The sequence below is a fragment of the Oncorhynchus tshawytscha genome, linkage group LG04 (genome assembly GCF_018296145.1).
Source record: "Oncorhynchus tshawytscha isolate Ot180627B linkage group LG04, Otsh_v2.0, whole genome shotgun sequence".
Classification (NCBI taxonomy): Eukaryota; Metazoa; Chordata; class Actinopteri; order Salmoniformes; family Salmonidae; genus Oncorhynchus; species Oncorhynchus tshawytscha.
This window is the reverse complement of record NC_056432.1, coordinates 64,138,507-64,160,867: the sequence shown is the minus strand read 5'-3', so window position 1 is coordinate 64,160,867 and position 22,361 is coordinate 64,138,507. Positions and strand designations below refer to the sequence as shown.

The 22,361-nt window shown below is 42.9% G+C and overlaps 2 protein-coding genes across 5 annotated transcripts in view; both read left to right on the top strand.

Moving 5' to 3' along the window:
• The window catches only part of LOC112249174 (AP-1 complex subunit gamma-1), a 29,091-nt gene extending 23,827 nt beyond the window's left edge, over window positions 1–5,264 (top strand). For all 4 annotated transcript variants that reach the window (XM_024418885.2, XM_024418888.2, XM_024418886.2 and 1 more), the window contains one exon: window positions 21–5,264. In XM_024418885.2, coding sequence (XP_024274653.1) covers window positions 21–122 — 102 coding nt within the window. In that variant the 3' untranslated portion in view covers window positions 123–5,264. The remainder of the gene's footprint in view (window positions 1–20) is intronic.
• Window positions 5,265–8,767: 3,503 nt separating this feature from the next.
• Window positions 8,768–22,361, top strand: part of LOC112249173 (PH domain leucine-rich repeat-containing protein phosphatase 2-like) — a 52,019-nt gene continuing 38,425 nt past the window's right edge. The window contains exons 1-3 of the mRNA XM_024418883.2: window positions 8,768–9,076; window positions 14,176–14,456; window positions 17,983–18,116. Coding sequence (XP_024274651.2) covers window positions 8,894–9,076; window positions 14,176–14,456; window positions 17,983–18,116 — 598 coding nt within the window. The 5' untranslated portion in view covers window positions 8,768–8,893. The remainder of the gene's footprint in view (window positions 9,077–14,175; window positions 14,457–17,982; window positions 18,117–22,361) is intronic.

The window sequence follows — 22,361 nt, the reverse complement described above, 5'->3', positions numbered from 1 at the left end:
GTCTTTCTCATGATTTACAGCAACAACTCCGCATGAGGGTCAAGCTGACGTACACCCACAAAGGCTCACCTGTCCAAGACCTGGCCGAGGTCAACAACTTTCCTCCTCAGTCCTGGCAATGATGACCGTGCCCTCTCGCTCTTAAAGACCTTGCCAAGGGGACTATGGGAAAGATTCTCCCCTCCCCCTTTACCCCGACTGATCCCCCTGTGACATCACTGCAGATTGCTGCCCTGGGGTTGCATGGGAAGTAGCGAAATGGCAAACACACAAAAAAAGATGGTATGAAGACCATGATGACGACAACCGCAACAATGATGGCAACGACGATAGAAATCACCAGAAATATGTGAAAACATATGAGTTTACTAACCCTTCTTTTCCTTGATTGTGGTGAAACCAATCTGCTTTGCAGTTGCCATTCTTTCCATCTCCTTGCCCTCTCAATACACGTACGCCCACATTGCACTCTCTGTGGTACGCCCACCCATCTAAGCCGCCATAGAAAATAGCTGTTGGCTATGCACTTGTTTAATGAGCAGTCTGTTTTTTTTCTTTTTCATGTTTTTAATCTTACAGGAATTTAACATGGGTATTTTTTTTTCTCCCTATTTTCAAGCCTGAATGAGATGCAACTTAATTAACTCTTATGAAATTTGCACACTGTCCATTCACTGCTTTCCCAAATGGATTTGAAAACTTGGAGTACTTCGGCTCTAAGTATTTAATCTAGTTTGGTCTCCAAAGTGACTATAACACATTCTGTTCTAAAGATCTCCAGCTCTATACTTCAAATGCAAGGTCTTCAGTTGCAATACAAAGGTTAATCTCTCGTGGACAGATTCTGGGTGTAAACCGAAGAATCTGTCGGGACGGGATGGAATGCGTAGGATCAGTTTTCGTCACTGATTAATTATCTGGATGTATCGGGATTGGCTGAAGGCGGTGCTTAAACTTCGACTGCTTCACTTGTGTGGGGAAATTGGTGGAAGTGGGGGTGGGGCTTTGGCTACGAGTTTTGTTTTGGGAGGGTAGAGACTTCGCAAACCGGAACTCCCAATTTCTAATACGTATGGACCCACAACTACATCACGCAGCTGATCACATTATGTGAGATTTTAGTTCTGGGGTAACTGAGATTATACAAACTTTCACATTATGACTTTTCCCCTCTTTTACATCCATTAACTTTGGCAGCAGAAAGGTTTTAAAGACCCAGAGCACTCATTCATTTTGTGGGAAACTTAATTTGACCCTCCATCTCATGAGTGATTTAAAAGGCAAAAGATGTGTGGAGTCATTTTGAATTCCATCAGTTTGATAGTTGTTTGAATCCCATTCACCTTGGTTGGCCAGAGAGGCCTTTCCGCAGGGTTGAGATACTGTAAATGGATAAAGTGCATATTTCAAAGGCTGGAGTGTGTTCGTTTGTCATAGACTGGTAAACACAAAGTATGGTTCTATTTTCTTTAGTTTGGTCAGCAGTTTGGTAGCCACAGTATCTTGAAAAAGTTTATTTTCTGAGGTGGACTCTAGAGGATGGACATTTCTGCTTTGTTTGACTGCCCTGTATAGCACTGTTTCCTCCACATAGATGGGCACTATTTACAGTTTATTCAAGCCATCTTGTTAAATTCAACAGTTAATTGCTTCGATCAAGCTGAGGTTATTGAAGCAATATGGCTATTGTATATTAGTGCGGGTCTGAGACATCTTAGTTATAGGCAAATCCTTAAACAGAGATTCATTGAATATTAACTTTAAGTATTTGAATCTTCCACGCATCTGAACAAACAGCCTGAAATGTAAGATTCACAGCTTTGGGACGTCAAAACGTCTGTCTCTTTTTAGACTATTAACCTGGCTGGACATAGCCGGCCTAGAGACAACACATACGTAGATGTACATTAAGTCTATTTTGAATGTAGTTATATGCACTGAATTATTTTTCTTTGCAGTCTTTTTCTGTGGCTGTCCTCTCTGAGGGCGCTGGCCATTTTGTTGGCACTATTTTTGTGGTATTATGATAGTTTTTTTTGCAGTGATTTGACTTAAACAATATTGCCTGATATCAAAATGATGTGCCTTTTGACATAACTAGATGGGAAGTCCCTAAACTGGTCTCATCTGATCTGTGTGAAGAGGGTTTGAGTGTCGGAGTGCTTATTGTGGGTAATATCCTGACTAGAGAGCAGGCAAGATGGACAGGCTGGATGGAAGGAAGGAGTCGAAGAAGAATGTGACCTTTTATTTTGAAGACATCTCACTCTGATTTTCTGGCATTTAGAGTGGAAATGATGTAGTCGGACATCAGTGTAGCTTGGTGTGATTCCTTGGCTGTCATACTTCTCCAAATCAGAATCCCGACCAAGCTGTCGGAAACATTAACCTAAATACCTCACAATGTTTTCTCTTCCTGTTAACTATCAACAGTACAGTACCTGGATAGCTGTATTTAGTCTTCTGTATGATCTGCAATCAAGTGGGCACCTGTAGGACATCTCATTACTAACACGCTTAGCTGCCCCATGATGCTGTATGTGTTCAGACCGTCAGATGTTCAATCGCACTATATGCTTATTGATATTCCCTATGCTACACTATCAAACATTTGTGACCAAATCGGAGATGCTATTAGCTTTGGAAATAAGCTTTGGAAATATTTTTGAGCAATGATATGTGTATATGGAGAAAATGATTTCATTCTATTAACTTTTTTTCTGTTTTTGACAATGCTATATTGGCTTTTTCTGTATATATTGAGGGCTTTTAAGATTTGTCAAATATCCTTTCTTTCATCCCTTTTTTTTAGATACCAACCATTTTCTAAGACTTCCAATTACTCACGGTGTATATTGTCTTAATAGATCTTAGTCAACAATATGGTCTAAAGAAAAGACTTCCCTATTCCATCAGTCATCGCAAAATATGTGTAATCGGCTGCCTGTACATTGTATATTATTGTAAACCGAAACAACAAAAGATGATCAAATGAAATAAAACCCCATTTGAAGACTTATACAGATTAGCGAAGGACTATAATTGTATACATATATGTACAAAAGAATCCTCTTGAAACGATGCAAATGAGCTGCATTCTCTTCATAATGTTGAGGTTTGGACGTATCTATTTTCTGATGATTTAGTGGGTGAGTAGGTTGCTGCTGTTGGTTTCTTATAATGTCCTCTTAAGGTTTGGTTGGGCAGAACTGGTGTTGTCTATGAGTGATGTACTGTACTACTGAGAGGTCTGTGAGCTGTGCACAGTGACCGAGGTGGCACCTTGTCGGTATTCGGGGTCCTCAGAAAGGCCTAATCTATTTTCATATGCTCCTTAAGAGGAGTAGGCCTCTTGCTAAGATGCTGTAATGCCTCCTTTGGCCTGTAATGTGCTTTATCGGTTTTTTCTTTCCCAGCAAAAGTAATTGGAGAAAATGTATGTTGTCAGACATGAAATCTAATTAATGGATGGATGACCTACCTACAGTGCACATGGTCCTTCTAAGAGAGCGATTCTCATTGTTGGACCCCTTTTAAGTCTCCTATTCGCAGGTCATTCTTTTTTTCTTCTTTTTTCGGTCCTATAGATTCTCTCCCCATTCATCTGGCATCTCACCTCCCCAAGTTAATTGTATTGGATTTCAGAGACATGAGAATGGGCCCAGAGTTTCTCTGAAGTGTTGGTCTTTTTTCTTAATTTTTTAGCCTTGTGATGCTGTTGCACATACCTTTTATTGTAAGGTGGAGATTGAATATCCTGAGTATTATCAGGCTATGAGAGGTTTAATCTGTGTGTGGTGTATGAGTCATTAAGTAGTTAAGTGCTTGTCTTCTCTTGGTTGACAGATACAAGGTGCTCTTGGCTGCCTGTCATCATCCACTCTATTACTGGGTCTGTTCATCGCTCCTGATGACTGCATTAAGGAACCCGTCTTATGGACTGGTTTGTGGAGAGAGCAGAGAATAGGCCTGGTTCTGTTACAGGGAACCGGCCAGCGGGGTAGTTGATGTTCAGGCTCTCTAAGATGAAATGTGGTCCTTTCTATTTATTGAAATACATTTAAAAAATCAGGACTGAAGTGTGAGGCTGATCTCTGCTGTGTGTATGGCCTTTTGGTGTCTACATTTTTTTTTCAGAAGACCTGTGATCTTAATGCAGTGCTGCTTAACCTGTCATTGTGATATGACACAACTATAACACTGAGCTAAAGCTGCATGTTAGCTGTGCTGTGAGCTCATTTCCACAAGGGGGAGCTGGTCAAGATATATAAGGCTATAGGGAAAGGAAAGACATCTCATACTTGTACCTTGTCTTGAATGTTTTTTGTTTTTATCGGTTCGATTCCGTCAGCATGACCCTCTGTCAATTATGTTTGACCAGTTAACTCTTTTAAGGATACAGTGCCCCCATATAGTTTTAAATGAGAAATGCTTATGAAGGTGAAATTCCATTGGTTTGGACACTGCATCTTAAAAAGGACATTTGTAAAGAAAATAACCCCTCAGAGTTCTGAGCAGCTTTTGAAGCGTTTCGTTTGTGTAATCAGCCAGTATACGTGTGTGTAAATATCTCAGTGTGTTGGCATGTCTTGCTACAGTCACCAGGTAGGACATGAAATTAGCTGCAATGATTTCAATTCACAACTTCTGAGCTGCATGTGAGAGCCAATGTAAATAGTGTCATTTCTACTCTTTATGTAATCCTCTTTTTGGAAATGCAAGAAAAGTTCACATTTTTTCAACAAATTCAACACACCACCTTGTTGGGTTGAACATTTGAAAATGTATTTTTTTTTGTTTTTTTGGAAGTGGTTAAAAGTGCACACCACTCATTCGGATGTAATTGTTTTTTACTTCTATATTTGGCCAGGTGACTTCTGTGTGTAAAGGGGTTTGAAGGCACATCTGACTTTAGCCACTATTATCCCTTTCCCTGTGAAATCATAAAGCGTCCATTGTGCTTTTGAAAGAGAATCTGAATATGTAACCCTCAGATTTATCCCGACTATACAACAACATATCTGATTTGAGAAGGGAGGGGGAAAAAAAACATTTTTTGAAATTCACTTTTCCAGACAGGTTTAACATTTTGAACTGAATCAGAGTCCCATGTCTTCAAGGTGGGTGTGAATGGACTGAAGATATGAATAATGATGATTTAAAGCTGAGAGGCTGTAAACTATATTTTAGACTTATGCTGTGTAATATTGTCTTTGGGTTGGAGGAAATGATGATCAAGAGTATAAATAAAAAGTCAAACAAAATTGTTGACCGGACTCATTAATTTATCAACTCTTAGGGAGTGCAATTGGCATGCTGACTGCAGGGATGCCCACCAGAGCTGTTGCCGTAGAATTGAGTGTTCATTTCTCTACCATAAGCTGCTTCCAACACCGTTTTAGATTATTTGGCAGTACGTCCAACCGGCCTCAACCGCAGACCACGTGTATGGTGTCATGTGGGCGAGTGGTTTGCTGATCTCATTGTTGTGAACAGAGTGCCCCATGGTGGGATTATGCTATGGGCAGGCATAAGCTAAACACAACGAACACAATTGCATTTTATCGATGACGGTTTGAATGGACAGAGGTGATGAGATCCTGAGGCCCATTGTCGTGCCATTAATCGGCTGCCATCACCTCATGTTTCAGCATAATGCACAGCCACATGTCACAAGGATCTGTACACAATTCCTGGATGCTGAAAATGTCTCCGTTCTTCCATGGCCTGCACACTCACCAGACATGTCACCCATTGATGTTTGGGATGCTCTGGATCAGTGTGTTCCAGTTTCCGCCAATATCCAGAAATTTCAGAGCCAGTGAAGAGGAGTGTGACAACATTCCACAGGTCACAATCAACAGCCTGATCAACTCTTTGCGAAGGAGATGTCGCACTGCATGAGGCAAATGGTGGTCACACCAAATACTGACTGGTTTTCTGATCCACGCCCCTACCTTTTTTTTTTAAGGTATCTGTGACCAACGGATGCATATCTGTATTCCCAGTCATGTGAAATCCATAGATTGGGGTCTAAATAATTTATTTCAATTGACTTTCCTTTTATAAACTATAACTCTGTAAAATCTTTGAAATTGTTGCATTTATATTTTTGTTCAGTATAGTGACATGGGGTTCACCTACATAACTGATTTAGAACAGGCCTACACAGATGTTTTCAGCTTAGCATAGGCTACTTGTCCTACTAAACAAGATTGAGTCACAGTGAGGTTGGAGCAGCGTACAAACAAGGAGAATTCCGATCAAAGTTCCAGTATCTGTTTCCACGAGAGTAGTTTCTTCGGTCAGTGATTCTTGATCCGCTTTTGAGGAACATGATCAAGTCCAAGCTGTTAAAAGCTCCTCTGTATGGGCTGGTAGTTGAGGATTGATTTTCTGTGAGCCAAACAAACTACAGTAGTGGAAGAAGCCAAGTCATGACAGTCAATTAACAGTGATCCAGGTGGAATAGAAGTGACAGGATTCTCTCATGCACCACTTTAACACATCTGTTTGCTTTTACAGTTGTGGTATATTGATGTCTGATGATGAACCCATTGGCTGAACATTGCTATAAGTTCAGTACTTAAGAGGACAACTCGAGGGAGAACTCATGAAGGAAAAGGCAAGTGGTGCTTGAAAGATACCAGGCTGAATTTGCTGTTTCAGACCCACCCCCTATACTGCTTTTCCATGACCCTGAAGAGAGACTAGTGCCTTGGTTACCTCTCATTCACTCTTTTTTTTAATGTTATGTTTATTTAACCTCTAGCCTTTATTTAACCGCATACCCCTAGCCCAGGCCTGCCTTATTGACATATCTTGACATGCTTTTTAACAGGGTATTTTTGTCATTAACTTACTTGTTCCAATTTAGACCATAATGAAATGTGATATTGGCTGCTCTGATTCCCTATGAGGAATAATTTGATGAGTGTTTATGTAAAGATGTACCATTTTACAAAATGTAAGTATCATGAGCCTCTAGGGCAATTATAAGAAACAGCCTACAGTCGTGGCCAAATGTTTTGACAATGACACAAATATTAATTTTCACCAAGTCTGCTGCCTCAGTTTGTATGATGGCAATTTGCATATACTCCAGAATGTTATGAAGAGTGATCAGATGAATTGCAATTAATTGCAAAGTCCCTCTTTGCCATGCACATGAACTGAATCCCCAAAAAACATTCCACTGCATTTCAGCCCTGCCACAGAAGTACCAGCTGACATCATGTCAGTGATTCTCTCGTTAACACAGGTGTGAGTGTTGACGAGGCTGGAGATCACTCTGTCATGCTGATTGAGTTTGAATAACAGACTGGAAGCTTCAAAAGGAGGGTGGAGCTTGGAATCATGTTCTTCCTCTGTCAACCATGGTTACCTGCAAGGAAACACGTGCCATCATCATTACTTTGCACAAAGAGGGCTTCACAGGCAAGGATATTGCTGCCAGTAAGATTGCACCTAAATCAACCATTTATCAGACCATCAAGAACTTCGGTTCAATTGTTGTGAAGAAGGCTTCAGGGCGCCAAAGAAAGTCCAGCAAGTGCCAGGACCGTCTCCTAAAGTTGCTTCAGCTGCGGGATCGGAGCACCACCAGTACAGAGCTTGCTCAGGAATGGCAGCAGGCAGGTGTGAGTGCATCTGCACATACAGAGAGGTGAAGACTTTTGGAGGATGGCCTGGTGTCAAGAATGGCAGCAAAGAACCCACTTCTCTCCAGGAAAAAGATCAGGGACAGACTGATATTCTGCAAAAGGTACAGGGATTGGACTGCTGAGGACTGGGGTAAAGTCATTTTCTCTGATGATCATTTTCTCTGATGAATCCCCTTTCCAATTGTTTGGGGCATCCGGAAAAAAGCTTGTCCGGAGAAGACATGGTGAGCGCTACCATCAGTCCTGTGTCATGCCAACAGTAAAACATCCTGAGACCATTCATGTGTGGGGTTGCTTCTCAGCCAAGGGAGTGGGCTCACTCACAATTTGGCCTAAGAACACAGCCATGAATAAAGAATGGAACCAACACATCCTCCGAGAGCAACTTCTCCCAACCATCCAGGAACAGTTTGGTGACGAACAATGCCTTTTCCAGCATGATGGAGCACCTTGCCATAAGGCAAAAGTGATAACTAAGTGGCTCAGGGAACAAAACATCGATATTTTGGGTTCATGGCCAGGAAACTCCCCAGACCTTAATCCCATTGAGAACTTGTGGTCAATCCTCAAGAGGTGGGTGGACAAACAAAAACCCACAAATTCTGACAAACTCCAAGCATTGATTATGCAAGAATAGTCTGCCATCAGTCAGGATGTGGCCCAGAAGATAATTGACAGCATGCCAGGGTGGATTGCAGAGGTCTTGAAAAAGAAGGGTCAACACTGCAAATATTGACTCTCTGCATCAACTTCATGTAATTGTAAATAAAAGCATTTGACACTTATGAAATGCTTGTAATTATACTTCAGTATTCCAAAGTAGCACCTGACAAACATTTCTAAAGACACTGAAGCAGCAAACTTTGGAAATTAATATTTGTGTCATTCTCAACTTTTGGCCACGACTGTACATTGAGTGAAATTACAATGTCATTCATTTAAATCAAAATCGCAAGAGAGTTAATGCGGTAAAGCACACGTGTAATAGGTGTATAGGAAACCCAATGAATAATTCAGTACGCCTCTACTCTGAAATGGGCAGTGCCTTATGAATAATATGTTACCCTGCCTCTCTAATGTTTATTGATTGGGTCTATCTGACAGCGGTGAAGTTCAGAGTCGTTATGGCGTCGCACCGAACGAGAATGGTATTTTTCAGTTGCCGCATGTATTGGAATTTACCAGTCATGTTCCACGTTCTTTTGGGGGTTTTCTAGTTAAATATACACATGCAAATGAAGGAAGAAGATAATATACCGGGCACCGTCATGGAGCCAAAAAAAGGTGGTGTCGAAGATAGCAGGGGTTGTATGGACACACTGGTCTACGAAGCGGGATCTAACCAAGCAGCAGGTCGTGGCGACCGCAATGGTACAGGAAACCGTGTCGGAACAGGGATACGCGTTCTAAAGGTAACTATCAAGCAGGTCAAATTTGAAGGTTTATCAAAATACTTCAATCGCACAGTTCTCGGTTCTAACAGGGCCGAAGTGCGTGTGAAATTATACTCACGCGTCATACAGTTTGAGCATCATTGATCTCTTTTATATAGTGATAATTATGTTTGCTATGAAAGTATAGCGTTGAGTGCAACAATGTGTCGAACCACATCGCCAGAGAGCGGCTTCCTTTCACTGTAGCTCTTTCTAGATTGTAACAAAAACAATTGACTGAACTGATCCAGTAGGCAGGCAGTCGTTCGAGATGTTGCTACATATTGCCGTGCTAAGCTGTTAGTCTATCCTACTGTAAATGTTTCATATGCTATATTTGCTGTTGTGTATCATTTGCAAATATAACAACAGTATAGCCTAGGCTATAGATCAGAACATGTCAAAACACATGTTTTAACTTGCTGTTTATTGCTGAAAATGAATAGCTTAAACTATTATGGATAGAGTAACATTTGTAAACTTATCAATGTGTTTCGCTATTTAGGCTACATGTTTGTCATTGGATAAAATCCACATTGAAATTCTTAAATGGCCTATTGCCTCGGTTTTGCATAGGCTAACGGACCACCGGTAGGCCCCATCGAAATCTTGGACTGAGATTGTTCAGTAGTTTCGAGCCCTCAGTTAGCAAGCACAATTGACAAGACGTGATTAACTGTTTCCTTACTCATCCGTGTGCAGTTCTTCCGCCATTATGTCACTCATGAACCCATTCGGTCCATTTACATAAAACATAATGGCTTGTGCCAATTAACCCCATGCATAATAATTTAGAAAATAAATGTCATAGGCTGACAACTCATCCATGTTTCTATGGATAGACTGCTTACCTCACCAATCTCTCATGTGATATTGTCATGGAGAATGACACATTCCAGTTACAATTGCTCTAATTAATAAATATCCAAAAGACAACTTCATTGGAAGGACCATTACATTTTATGTTCATTGAATCATGAATGGCTGCTGCTGCAGCTAACATTAGCCTTATATTCAACCAACCAAGATGTAAACCAATGAGTGGGGAGTTTGTGCCATTATGATGATGGAGGATGGTAATTGTTTTTAATAAGCATGGCCCTATTTCTATTACAGCATATTGGATGACTGTCATTCATATTCTATTCACCCAGCTCAATGTAACCTCAATAGGTTTAAGCTACTCCATGATACTTTCCCTGTACCTACCCACCATGAGGTTCGTTAAACTAGCTAAACTAACTAAGTTTACATGGCAGGTGCACATGTCGAGATACTTTTCAGTAATCAAGGTGACCGTGACACATCCAAAACCGCCTTGCACACTCTTGCCTGCATTTAGCTGATCTAGGGTGTAATCTTTAGTCCAACAGTTGCAAATGAGAGTTTCTATTGGACAAATTCAGGTATAGTGCATTCTCAAAGTATTCAGACCCCTTGACTTTTTCTAAATTTTGTTGCGTTACAGCCTTATTATAAAATTGATTAAATAGTTTATTTCCCTCAATCCACACACAATACCCCCTTAATGACAAAGCAAAAACAGGTTAAATATTTGTACATTTATCAAACAAAAATTGTCAATATTACAATTTACATAAGTATTCAGACCCTTTACTTGGGTTCAAGTCCGGGCTCTGGCTGGGCCACTCAAGAACATTCAGTGACTTGTCCCAAAGCCACTCCTGCGTTGTCTTGGCTGTGTGCTTAGGTCATTGTCCTGTTGGAAGGTGAACCTTCGCCCCAATCTGAGGTCCTGAGCGCTCTGGAGCAGGTTTTCATCACGGATCTCTGTACTTTGCTCTGTTCATATTTCCCTCGGTCCTGACTAGTCTCCCAGTCCCTGCCACTGAAAAACATCCCCACACCATGATGCTACCACCACCATACTTCGCCGTAGGGATGGTATTGGCCAGGTGATGAGCGGTGCCCAATTTCCTCCAGATGTGACGCTTGGTATTCAGGCCAAAGAGTTCAATCTTGGTTTCATCAGACCAGAGAATTTAGTTTCTCATGGTCTGAGTCCTTTAGGTGCCTTCTTGGCAAACTCCAAGTGGGCTGTTGTGCCTTTTTTACTGAGGAGTTGCTTCTGTCTGGCCACTCTGTCATAAAGGCCTGATTTGGTGGAGTGCTGCAGAGATGGTAGGCCTTTTGGAAGGTTCTCCCATCTCCACAGAGGAACTGGAGCACTTTCAGAGTATCCATCGGGTTCTTGGTCACCTCCTTGACCATGGCCCTTCTCCCCTGATTGCTCAGTTTGGCCGGGTGGCCAGCTCTAGGAAGAGTTAACTCTAGGGGATTTCAAACTTCTTCCATTTAAGAATGATGGAGGCCACTGGGTTCTTGGGGACCTTCAATGCTGCATACATTTTTTTTTGTACCCTTCTCCAGATCTGTGCCTCGACACAATCCTGTCTCAGAGCTGGACAATTCTTTTGACTTCATGGCTTGGTTTTTGCTCTGACCTTCACTGTCAACTGTGGGACCTTTCTATAGACACATGTGCCTTTCCAAATCATGTTCAATCAATTGAATTTACCACAGGTGGACTCCAAGTTGTAGAAACATCTCAAGGATGATCAGTGGAAACAGGATGCACCTGAGCTCAATTTCAAGTTTCATAGCAAAGGGTCTGAATGTTATGTATAAATTTGCAAATAATTCTAAACCTGTTTTGTGATTATGGAGTATTGTTTGTGTGTGTGTGCGTGTGTGCGTGTGTGTGTGTGTGTGTGTGTGTAGATTGATGAGGCTGTATTTTAGAATAAGGCGGTAACATAACAAAATGTGGAAAGTCGAGGGGTCTGCACTAGAGGTAGACCGATTAATTGGAATGGCCGATTTTTAATTAGGGCCGATTTCAAGTTTTCAAAACAATTGGAAATTGGTATTTTTGGGGCGCCGATTTGCCGTTTTTAAATTTTTGTAATTATTTTTTTATTATTTTATTTTTTGACCTTTTATTTAACTAGGCAAGTCAGTTAAGAACACATTCTTATTTTCAATGACGGCCTAGGAACGGTGGGTTAACTGCCTCGTTCAGGGGCAGAACGACAGATTTTCACCTTGTCAGCTCGGGGATCCAATCTTGCAACCTTACAGTTAACTAGTCCAATGCAATAACGACCTGCCTCTCTCTCGTTGCACTCCACAAGGAGACTGCCTGTTACACGCGAATGCAGTAAGCCAAGGTAAGTTGCTAGCTAGCATTAAACTTATCTTATAAAAAATAATCATAATCACTAGTTAACTACACATGGTTGATGATATTACTAGGTATTATCTAGCGTGTCCTGCGTTGCATATAATCTGACTGAGCATACAAGCATCTAAGTATCTGACTGAGCGGTGGTAGGCAGAAGCGTAAACATTCATTCAAACAGCACTTTTGTGTGTTTTGCCAGCAGCTCTTCGTTGTGTGTCAAGCATTGCGCTGTTTATGACTTCAAGCCTATCAACTCCCGAGATGATGCTGGTGTAACCGAAGTGAAATGGCTAGCTATTTAGCGTGCGCTAATAGCGTTTCAAACGTCACTCGCTCTGAGCCTTCTAGTAGTTGTTCCCCTTGCTCTGCATGGGTAACGCTGCTTCGAGGGTGGCTGTTGTCGTTGGGTTTCTGGTTTGAGCCCAGGGAGGAGCGAGGATAGGGACGGAAGCTATACTGTTACACAGGCAATACTAAAGTGCCGATAAGAACATCCAATAATCAAAGGTTAATGAAATACAAATGGTACAGAGGGAAATAGTCCTATAATTCCTATAATAACTACAACCTAAAACTTCTTACCTGGGAATATTAAAGACTCATGTTAAAAGGAACCACCAGCTTTCATATTTTCTCATGTTCTGAGCAAGGAACTTAAATGTTAGCTTTCTTACATGGCACATATTGCACTTTTACTTTCTTCTCCAGAACTTTGTTTTTGCATTATTTAAACCAAATTGAACATGTTTCATTATTTACTTGAGACTAAATTGATTTTATGGTTGTATTATATTACATTAAAATAAGTGTTCATTCAGTATTGTTGTAATTGTCATTATTACAAATACATTTTAAAAAATCGTCCGATTTAATTGGTATCGGCTTTTTTGGTCCTCCAATAATCTGTATCGGCGTTGACAAATCATAATCGGTCAACCTCTAGTCTGCACTGTATGTTTATCCCTGTTTGACATCTCAGAACATGGTTTGTTAATTGATCTTCTGATCACTCTGAGTTGTTGGAGCTTCATTTGACAGATTTTTTTTTTTGCCCTCTGGCCTTGGACGGTTGTCGGGGTGACGGAGTGAAATGAGGGCAATGACTGTCTGGGCAATGGTCGATGCTCAGGGCCGTGGCAGCCTCTCTGTGAATGAGTTTGCCCGTCTTGTAGACTCAGAGAGACCTGTGGTGTGTGCCTTTGTCGCCTGTCGCCATTGATGTGTATGTTGTCATTGCACATAGTGAGGTTCTCTGCTTTTGGGAGAGAGTGTGTGCATATGTTGCCTGTCACCCATTGAGCTGTGTGTGTTGTCATTGCACATTGAGGCCTGTTGTGTGCATCTTTGGAGCTGTCGTGCTGAAGAGCTGCGGCTCGGGGCCCTGCTGTCGTCTCTGTTGCCTCTCTCTATGTGTGTGTGTGCGCTGCGGTTCAGTGTAGTGTGGATGCCAGCAGCTGCCTGCCTGTACCGAGCAGCTGTGGGGATGCACGGTATCGTGGAAGGATGACTTCATCAGTGTCTGACTAATGACCTAATGCCTGGTCACCAGTCTCAAAAGCCAGGCTCCAGTTCACACAGCGCCGTTCTTGCCCTGTGTAAATATTTGTTCCGAGCTTCTCCAGATTTGAAAATAAGGCCAGTGATTCGGCCATGAGCTTTCTGCAGGTAATCTCATTTGAACTTTCAGTTTTGCCAACCTGACAAATTGACTTAATTGAATTTGTCCTCTGGATGTGTTGGAACATGATGCAGCTTGAGATATTCTTTAGTCAGAGCTAGACTGCTGCAAGACGAGTCATCTTCTCTTAAACGCCCAATACATTTACAGTGTATCAGTGGTGGCAGTCTTTTCATCTAATGTTTGTTTCTCCAGCGGAACATGAAGAGGAATGGGAGCAGAGGCTGTGTTACCAGGAAGACCCGCTTTGGATCGCGGGAGCGGGACTGGCTGAAGGGGGATCCCCAGCGGGGCTGTGTGTGTCTGTACGGGGGAACAGTTGACCCCCAGCCCCCAGCCTCGGGCCCACAGGCCTCCTCCACCCTCCAGGCAGACCTGCGGCTGGTGCTATGCTCCACCACTACCACGGTGGAGGAGCTGTGTGCCCAGAGAGAAGTAGAGGGACTATACCTGCAGCTCCATGGAGACCTGCTCAGGTAATACTCACCTCCACAACTCTCCTCTCCCACTCACGTCTAGTACCACGGTGTTGTGTTCACAACTCTTGAAGATGTTAGATGGCATTCTCATAGTGACATTGGTTCTATTTATAGCAAGACAGTGTTATATTACAATTCTAAATTATCTCGTTCATGTTCAATATCACATCTTTGTGCTTTATTCACCTAGCCTCAAAGTTACATCAGTCTCAAACCTATTCATACTGTTGTAGTTACAAATTATCTCATTCTGGCATTGCCGATTCCTCCATTCTATTTTTACACATTGGGCCAGGTTTGTACTCTGTTTTCTTGAGTGCTTATGAGAACTATACTGCTTGTCTAGAACAGGAGTAGGCTCATAGATCTAGACTTTGACTGACCTATGTGGCCCACAATTCTGCAAGTTCCCGGTGGCCGTGTCCGAAATCTGTCTTGCCTACAACTTATTTAAACTGCATGCTGTGTAATAATCGTACTACATGCTATTTAGAACGTATTGTTTAGTAAAAAAGAATGCAGTAAGCAACAAATATCAGTGTATTAGGCTCCTTCTAATTAGAATGCGTCATGTAATGCACAATTGCATTGATTACCGCTATTTGTTCATTTTGATACAGCACGTCCCCTCACCTGATTTATCAGCTTTTGTCAAACACATGTGAGTCTCGAAAGACCATTCTCTTCCTCAATAGTGTGCAGCGAATTCTACTAGATGAAAAGTCAAAATGAGAATGACATCCTGACATTTCAAGCATACAACATTTTCGAAAATGCACATACTATAAAACATTGTTTCGCATACCCTAAACGCCTACAAGTACGGGTATTCAGACACGTACAGTGACATGACAGCACTTTTCCATTTTCACTCCTCATGATGATGCCTCTGACACAGGCTATAATCTGGTTACGCCCACTTGTTCTCCTCTTGGCTTTTTTTGGTCAGGCCAGGCAAGGGAATCCTTTTTACTCCCTCTAAGACTATTTTTGGTTAAACGCTCAGCGGGATGCACTAAATGGGTCATGTGGTTCAGTGTTGTACAGAAGAAAAACAAGGTATAACATGACTGAGATTTGTAGTGAATTACACACCTTGCTGTAGGATGCTCTTTACCTCCCCCCATGGTATTGATTTTACCAGCTGGAGCCCTCTACCACGTGAATTACATTTCTACATTCTATTAATACAGCTGGATATGCACTGGCAGTTTAGCACTATGCTGGTAAAGTGCTTTTCTGAAAAGACTGGATCAGCACAGGCATGTCTTTCTTATTTGAGCCTGAAACCCTCTCAGGTTTGGTTCTGTAACCACCTAGACTTCTCCTCTCTCCCCTTAAGGGAACTCTGATCAAAGTCATTTCACATACAGGTGATACAATGTCAGATTTATCTCGGTAGTGCCATTTTGTCTACTCCCACACCCTGAAGACTGTTGGATAACTGTGCTGCCTGGGGGAAGTGTCAACACTGAGTCATGTCATGTACCTTTTGATTTTATTATTAGTGTTTGTTGTATCCTTGTTATTACAATTTCAAGGCCCATAGTAAGAGATTTTCCAGTACTTTGTAAACTTTTTAGCCAGTAGTTCTCAGAAGCCAAAAATAGTCCCAGAAAATGTGTAGATGTGTGCTTCACGTTATTTCTTGCTCTCTTCTCTCTCTGCTGTGTGTGCATCTTGCTAGCTGTCACTCAAATGCAGAGGAAGTAAAGCTCATTGGCTGAAACTCAAATTGCTAGGGGGCTGGCCATACGTGGGGGAAAATTTGGGGGGAATGGCGTTGCACAGCTTCCAGTCAAATTTTGTAGCTAATTGAGGTAATTCTGCTCATAGATTATACATGTGTGAACTACACTTTGACACGTCTACACCTTCACGTCTACACCTTTGACACGTTTAAAATAGATATATACTTCACCAAAATTCTGGATAATGTCTAACAGATCACCCACGGATACACAACACATTAAGGGAAGTATCTAGCCACCCAAATGAAGGAAAGGAGCTTTTTGGTGTCTTTTGACAGAGATTAAGCAACTGTAGATTTTAGAGCCTCCTGTACTCGTGGCCACGAGGCAAGTGGATTTGTGAATAAATGTACATGCTCTCAGAGCTTGTGTGAATGGTCTCTGTCTTAATCTGAGGGTCTCTCCGATTTCAAAGTTCAATAGCAATACAATAAACATGAATCCACTCAATTCACAAATACTGACTTATAAACCACTATGACATGGAATCGAATGTGAGTGACTGTGCCTATCAAAAAACACTGAAAGGTGTTTAAGTGTAGCATGTGCGTATAACAATCCCAATGCAATGAATGATGCCTTGTAAGAAAACTCCTACCACACCATAGTATGGCTGTGTAGATTCATTGTTTTCCAAGGAAAATAAATCTTTGCATGCAAATCGTATTGATGTCCTGGGTTCAGGCATCCTTGGTGGAACTGAATCAATACTCAACAAACCTGACCTGTTTTACAAACAGGATCCCACAAGATATATATACCATGAGTACCTTTTCATATAACCATTAATATAGTGCTTAGCTTTAATCTCTTACAGGAATAAGAACATAAAACTTAGTCAAAATGCTTTACACTAACTACAGCACTAGGCTCACGTGGACTGAACAATAACTAGCCCGGGCAAATGAAAAGAACTAGTGCTTACACTACTGGGTCATTGTGAAAAATACCCTCACACATTTTATTGAGTGGTTCACAGTGGTTCTGGCTGTAATGTCTTCACGGTGGTTCTGTCGCAGATATCTTTGGTGTGTTCAGGTGCAGATCAGAGTTGTTGTAGGTGTGCCATTGCCAGTGACAGGCTGGGGGTCACAGATTGCGGGCACAGCAGACCTCATGTTTGATAGTAGCATGAGAGGCCCTTAACAGGATTAGCCATGGAATGAGCTGATGATTTCATTCGGGCAATAAGGCAGAGGACTCACACAGGGCATAAAAAGAAAGGGGTTCCATCACCATACCATTCAGACGCATAATTTAGATGGGCTATTGTTATTAGAGTGCATTTTGGTCATTAGCAGGTGCTTCATATGATTAATGATGTTCTTCCTCCATATCTGACTATGAACTTTGGACCTGATACCTGTGAGGATATAGTTTCTCTCTCTGCTTGAGTGACATCCGGCACAGAGTCGGACTCTGTAAATGTTTTGATAGAGGAGCCTCATCAATTCCCCAAGTCTGAAAGTGAAACACCTGTGTCCAGCTCTGCTGATTGGCATGACAACTGTCCTCTGGACCTTACCTGTCATAACACAGGGAATGATGGTTTGGAATGTCTCTGCTTGTGTGTGTGTGTGTGTGTGTGCTTGCGCGCATGCAAATGTGTGCCAGAAATGGTTGATGAACGATGCCCCTTTGGTTGGATTCCAAGCTTGGAGGCAAAGATGTTCAAATGTAATTATACGTGTCGAGGAGAATCTGGGGGCCTGTTAAGGGTATTGATTGATGATTGGCATATATCCTGAGGGTTTCTATTTCTGTCACTGTAGGAGGCTGGACCCCTCTGAGCGCCCTCTCCAGATGGTGTATGACTACCTGGCTGCTATAGGCTACCAGGACCCTCTGCGGGTTCAGAGAGAGGCGGCCAACTCGGACCTCAGCTGCATGATCCGCTTCTACAGTGGTGAGTAGTGACCCAGGGGCCTGTCAAGGCTCTCCTTCACTGGGCTCTGACTGGGCTCAGCCTGTTCTGCTGGAACCAGGCCTGGAGCCCTGTCAATGGACCTGGCTCTGTTGGTTATGGAGCAGTCTAAACTGTCAGCTTCTGGGATGGGGCTTGTTTTTCTGGTCCATAGTGTGTGTGTCAGTGTTTGTGACGCCGTGTGTCTTTCCACTACTCTCCCGGCTGCAGGGCTGTTAGCGCTACCCTGACTTAATGAAGTAGGCTTCACTCACCTGGATTGGGGTTTATTTTTGCGTAACCTTTTTATGCATATAACAGTCTTTGTAACTACGGGGAAAATTTTTACTCGTTCTAGTATTTGTGCTCTCTAAATTGTACTCTTTCTAGTGTGTCTGGGTCTGTATACTGTCTGTCTGTTTGCAGGAGCCAAGCAGCCTGGGCTTGTTGTACTTTAGCTTTCATAATGGCAGCAAGACACACCTCTGATCACGCTGGCGGAGATTGTGGAGCAGCATTTTGTACTTAGAAGAATTCATGTTTTCCACTTAAAATATTATGCTTTCTCTGTCTGCGCCTCTCTATACTACCACCTGAGTGAAGACTCGGTCCTAGCTTCAGCACCCAGCTAGTTTCAATCTGTCTAGTACTTTAAGAGGAATCAGGCTGGTTTATCAGGGCCCGAGTGGTAAACTACAAAGCAAGCTAGATCTACTCAGGGTTTTCTAAAGGTAGCCAGCTTCATTCAGTTAGCTTTCCATTCCAGCTCAGGCGTCATCCGTACTTCAACAATGAATACTGCTCGTCTGCCTGCCGTTAACTCTAGCACGTGGCTTGTCTCAAACTCTTCATTTAATTTTTTTTAATTTTTTTTTAACCTTTTATTTAACTAGGCAAGTCAGTTAAGAACAAATTATTTTTTTCAATGACGGCCTAGGAACAGTGGGTTAACTGCCTTGTTCAGGGGCAGAACGACAGATTTTTACCTGGTCAGCTCGGGGATTCGATCTAGCAACCAGTTACTAGTCCAATGCTCTAACCACTAGGCTACCTGTCGCACAAGACAATGCTGAAACATCAATCCATGGGCAAGTCAGTGCCACATTTATTTTTGTATTTATAGATTTTTTTGTACTTACCCATTTTCTCCCCAATTTCGTGATATCCAATTGGTAGTTAGTCTTTCCCATCGCTGAAACTCCCGTACGGACTCGGGAGAGGTGAAGGTCAAGAGCCATGCGTCCTCCGAAACACAACCCTGTCCAGTCGCACTGCTTCTTGACACACGGCTCGCTTAGCCCGGAAGCCAGCCACGCCAATGTGTCGGAGGAAACACCGTACAGCTGGTGGCGACCCAAGTCAGCGTGCATGCGCCCGGCCCGCCATAAGGACTCGCTAGAGTGCGATTGGTCAAGGACATCCAGCCAGCCAAACCCTCTCCGAGCCGGACGACGCTGGGCAATTGTGCACTACCTCATGGGTCTCCCCGGATCGAACTCGGGGCTGTAGTGACGCCTCTAGCTCTGCGATACAGTGCCTATTACGCCACCCAGTGAAAGTATAGTTAACTTGAAAATTCAGCAGGCTATCATATGAAATAGACTTTTAGAAGTGCTGTCTTTATTTTATTACGGTTATCAATGCACAAGCACCTTTTCCCTCCAATTATAAAATAGTGGTATTGGGTCATACAAAAGCTTTACTGTGCGTGAAGTTTCATATGCATTTGTCATTACGAAATGCGTAATGTGATCGGTATTTTAACATGACTATTTTTTAACACACAACACATTTGATTAATAAAAGATTTAATCAGTTTGTCTTCAAATGAACTGGAGTGATGACTCAATCTTTGCGAGAGGGCAGGAATCTGCTTTCATTGGTCCTCAACTTATGGCTCAGACACTCAGGATCAATGTAGTTAGCCCGGAGATAGCCTGCCTGGTGAAGGTTAGATCTGAAGGATTTGTTGCCATAGAAATTCATCTGGGTAAAAGGTGAGCCATGTTTGTGGTACCAGTTATCCCAAGTTACTCAAGTTGACCAAAGATACCTTGCTAAGTCCTCAAACTGGGTTTGTAGTATAGGGCTGAGGTGACCTCTGTTTAATGTTGTTTGAACCGGGTTGTATTGTGGTTTGGGTTGCTACTACAACAGTTCAATCCAACATCCTCAAGATGAGGGCCCATAAGTGGCTGCCTTCTCCCCTCGGAAGGGGTTTTAAGTTCAGGCCTGTGAGTGATGTGTGTCAGATGCGACCCTGGGCGTGGGTAACCTTCATTACTCTGAGGCCAGGACGCAGCCCAAACAGCCATACATCAGGGTTGCGTGGTCCCAGACTGACCAACCTTCGTCCCTGGGCCTGGTGCAGGTTAGTGTTGTTTGCAATTCATCTTGTTCTTTAGGCAACTCTGCAGTGGTTACTTGCTGGCACAGCCAAAAAGTCATAAAATCAGATTTTAAATTAAATAAATGAAATTTTGGGGCAGCAGGTAGCCTAGTGGTTAGTATTGGGCCAGTAACCGAAAGGTTGCTAGATCGAATCTCTAAGCTGACAAGGTACAAATCTGTCGTTCTGCCCCTGAACAAGGCGGTTAACCCACTGTTCCTAGGCAATCATTGTAAATAAGAATTTGTTCTTAACTGACTTGCCTAGTTAATGTTTTATTAACCTTTATTTAAGAACAAAAATCACATTTTTGTTTCATGAATTTTTCAATATAGCCAATTTTGACTTTGCAGCTGGCCAAACTAAGGGGCAATTGCTCAGTTTAGCCCCCCAGGACAAGACTCATGACACTAAACGTCAACCTGCGGGCCTGGCTGGCAGCGTCACTGCTCTGTCACAGCCCCAACAGTAACTAACTATCCCTGAGTCACTGTGATGTTTGGCACCAGATACAGGATGGATGTGGCTGGTTCATTTTAACACACTGGGAGATGTATTTACAATGGTGTGATGTGTCCATATCATTGAGTCAGTCTCTCTCTCTCACACTCCTCCCTCTTTGTGATCCTGTGTGGTAGTGGCAGGTCTAATGATCCTCTTATCAGTCTTGATAGGCTTTGCTGTAAGGGGAAGAGGAGCGAGGACCTGATGTTCTGTGATGTCTCTCCTATTAATAACCAGGCTGAGACTGGCTGGGCCTAGCACTGTGTTGCTGAGTCAGTGTCACTGGCTGGGGCTGTGGCCGCGCCCATGCTGTGGTGAGAGACAGTGAGAATGAAAGAGCGAGAGAACGAAAACTAGAGGGAACTAGAGCGAGAGGGGAAGAAAGCATGACCACAATCTCTGGCTGGCAAAGCCTTCTCACACCCTGTCACACGCACACGCAGTGAAAGAGCCCCTCCCTCCCCATCCACTGACTGCACGTGCTCAGGCATTCACCACACGGCCTCGCGATACCTCCCAGAGAAATCCTTCTGAACATACTCAGGCTGTTTCAGTGCATGTACTGTCACTATAGACTAAAATAGACTAAAACTACAGTTAGTGGATGTGTATTTTGTATTGAGAATAAAGCATGCCCCTCTTGTCTGTCTGGTTGGTTCTCAGTGCTGTCACTCTGTCTTGCTGTCGGCTCTCCAGCGCGGTTCAGGCCTCATTCTCAGTCACAGTGCATAGGCTACAGTGGGAACAGAACAGCGCTGGTCTCTCCCCTGCTCGGCCCAGTCCTGTGAGAGCTGGCTGTGCTCTGCCGTGGTGTTATTGAGCAGAGCAGACCTGTGGCCCGGAGGTTGGCCAAGCCCTGGGAGAGATCTCCCTCACCTTTTATTAGCTGCTTGTGGGAAAACACAGGGAACACTGGCACCCTGGCAACCTATCTAGGCTAGCAGGGTGGCTGGATTGGATCAGATGAGGACTCATACAGAACTATGGTAAAATGTCTCCACTCTCAACCCATACAGTCATGGGGTAACACGTCTTTCCACCCACACATCTAAGGGGTTGTTAAAGAGCTCTCCACCCACACAGTGGTGATGAAATAGATGGGGCTGTGTTAGTTGGAGAACTCCATAACAGCCCTGTGCTGTACATAGCTCTTTCTCAGGTGCCTGGCAGCTGTTGTCAGGGGTAACCTAACCTCCTGATTGAGCTGATGAGGGGATCTCTGCCGCAGCTGTAAACAGTACAGCCATCATAGGAAGGGTTTGTCAGTATGTTCACACTTAATCATGTCTTTGTAAACCCTTTCTAAGGCCTACGTAAAGGCTTCACAAATCAGTCGTTATAAGCATATGCCATTC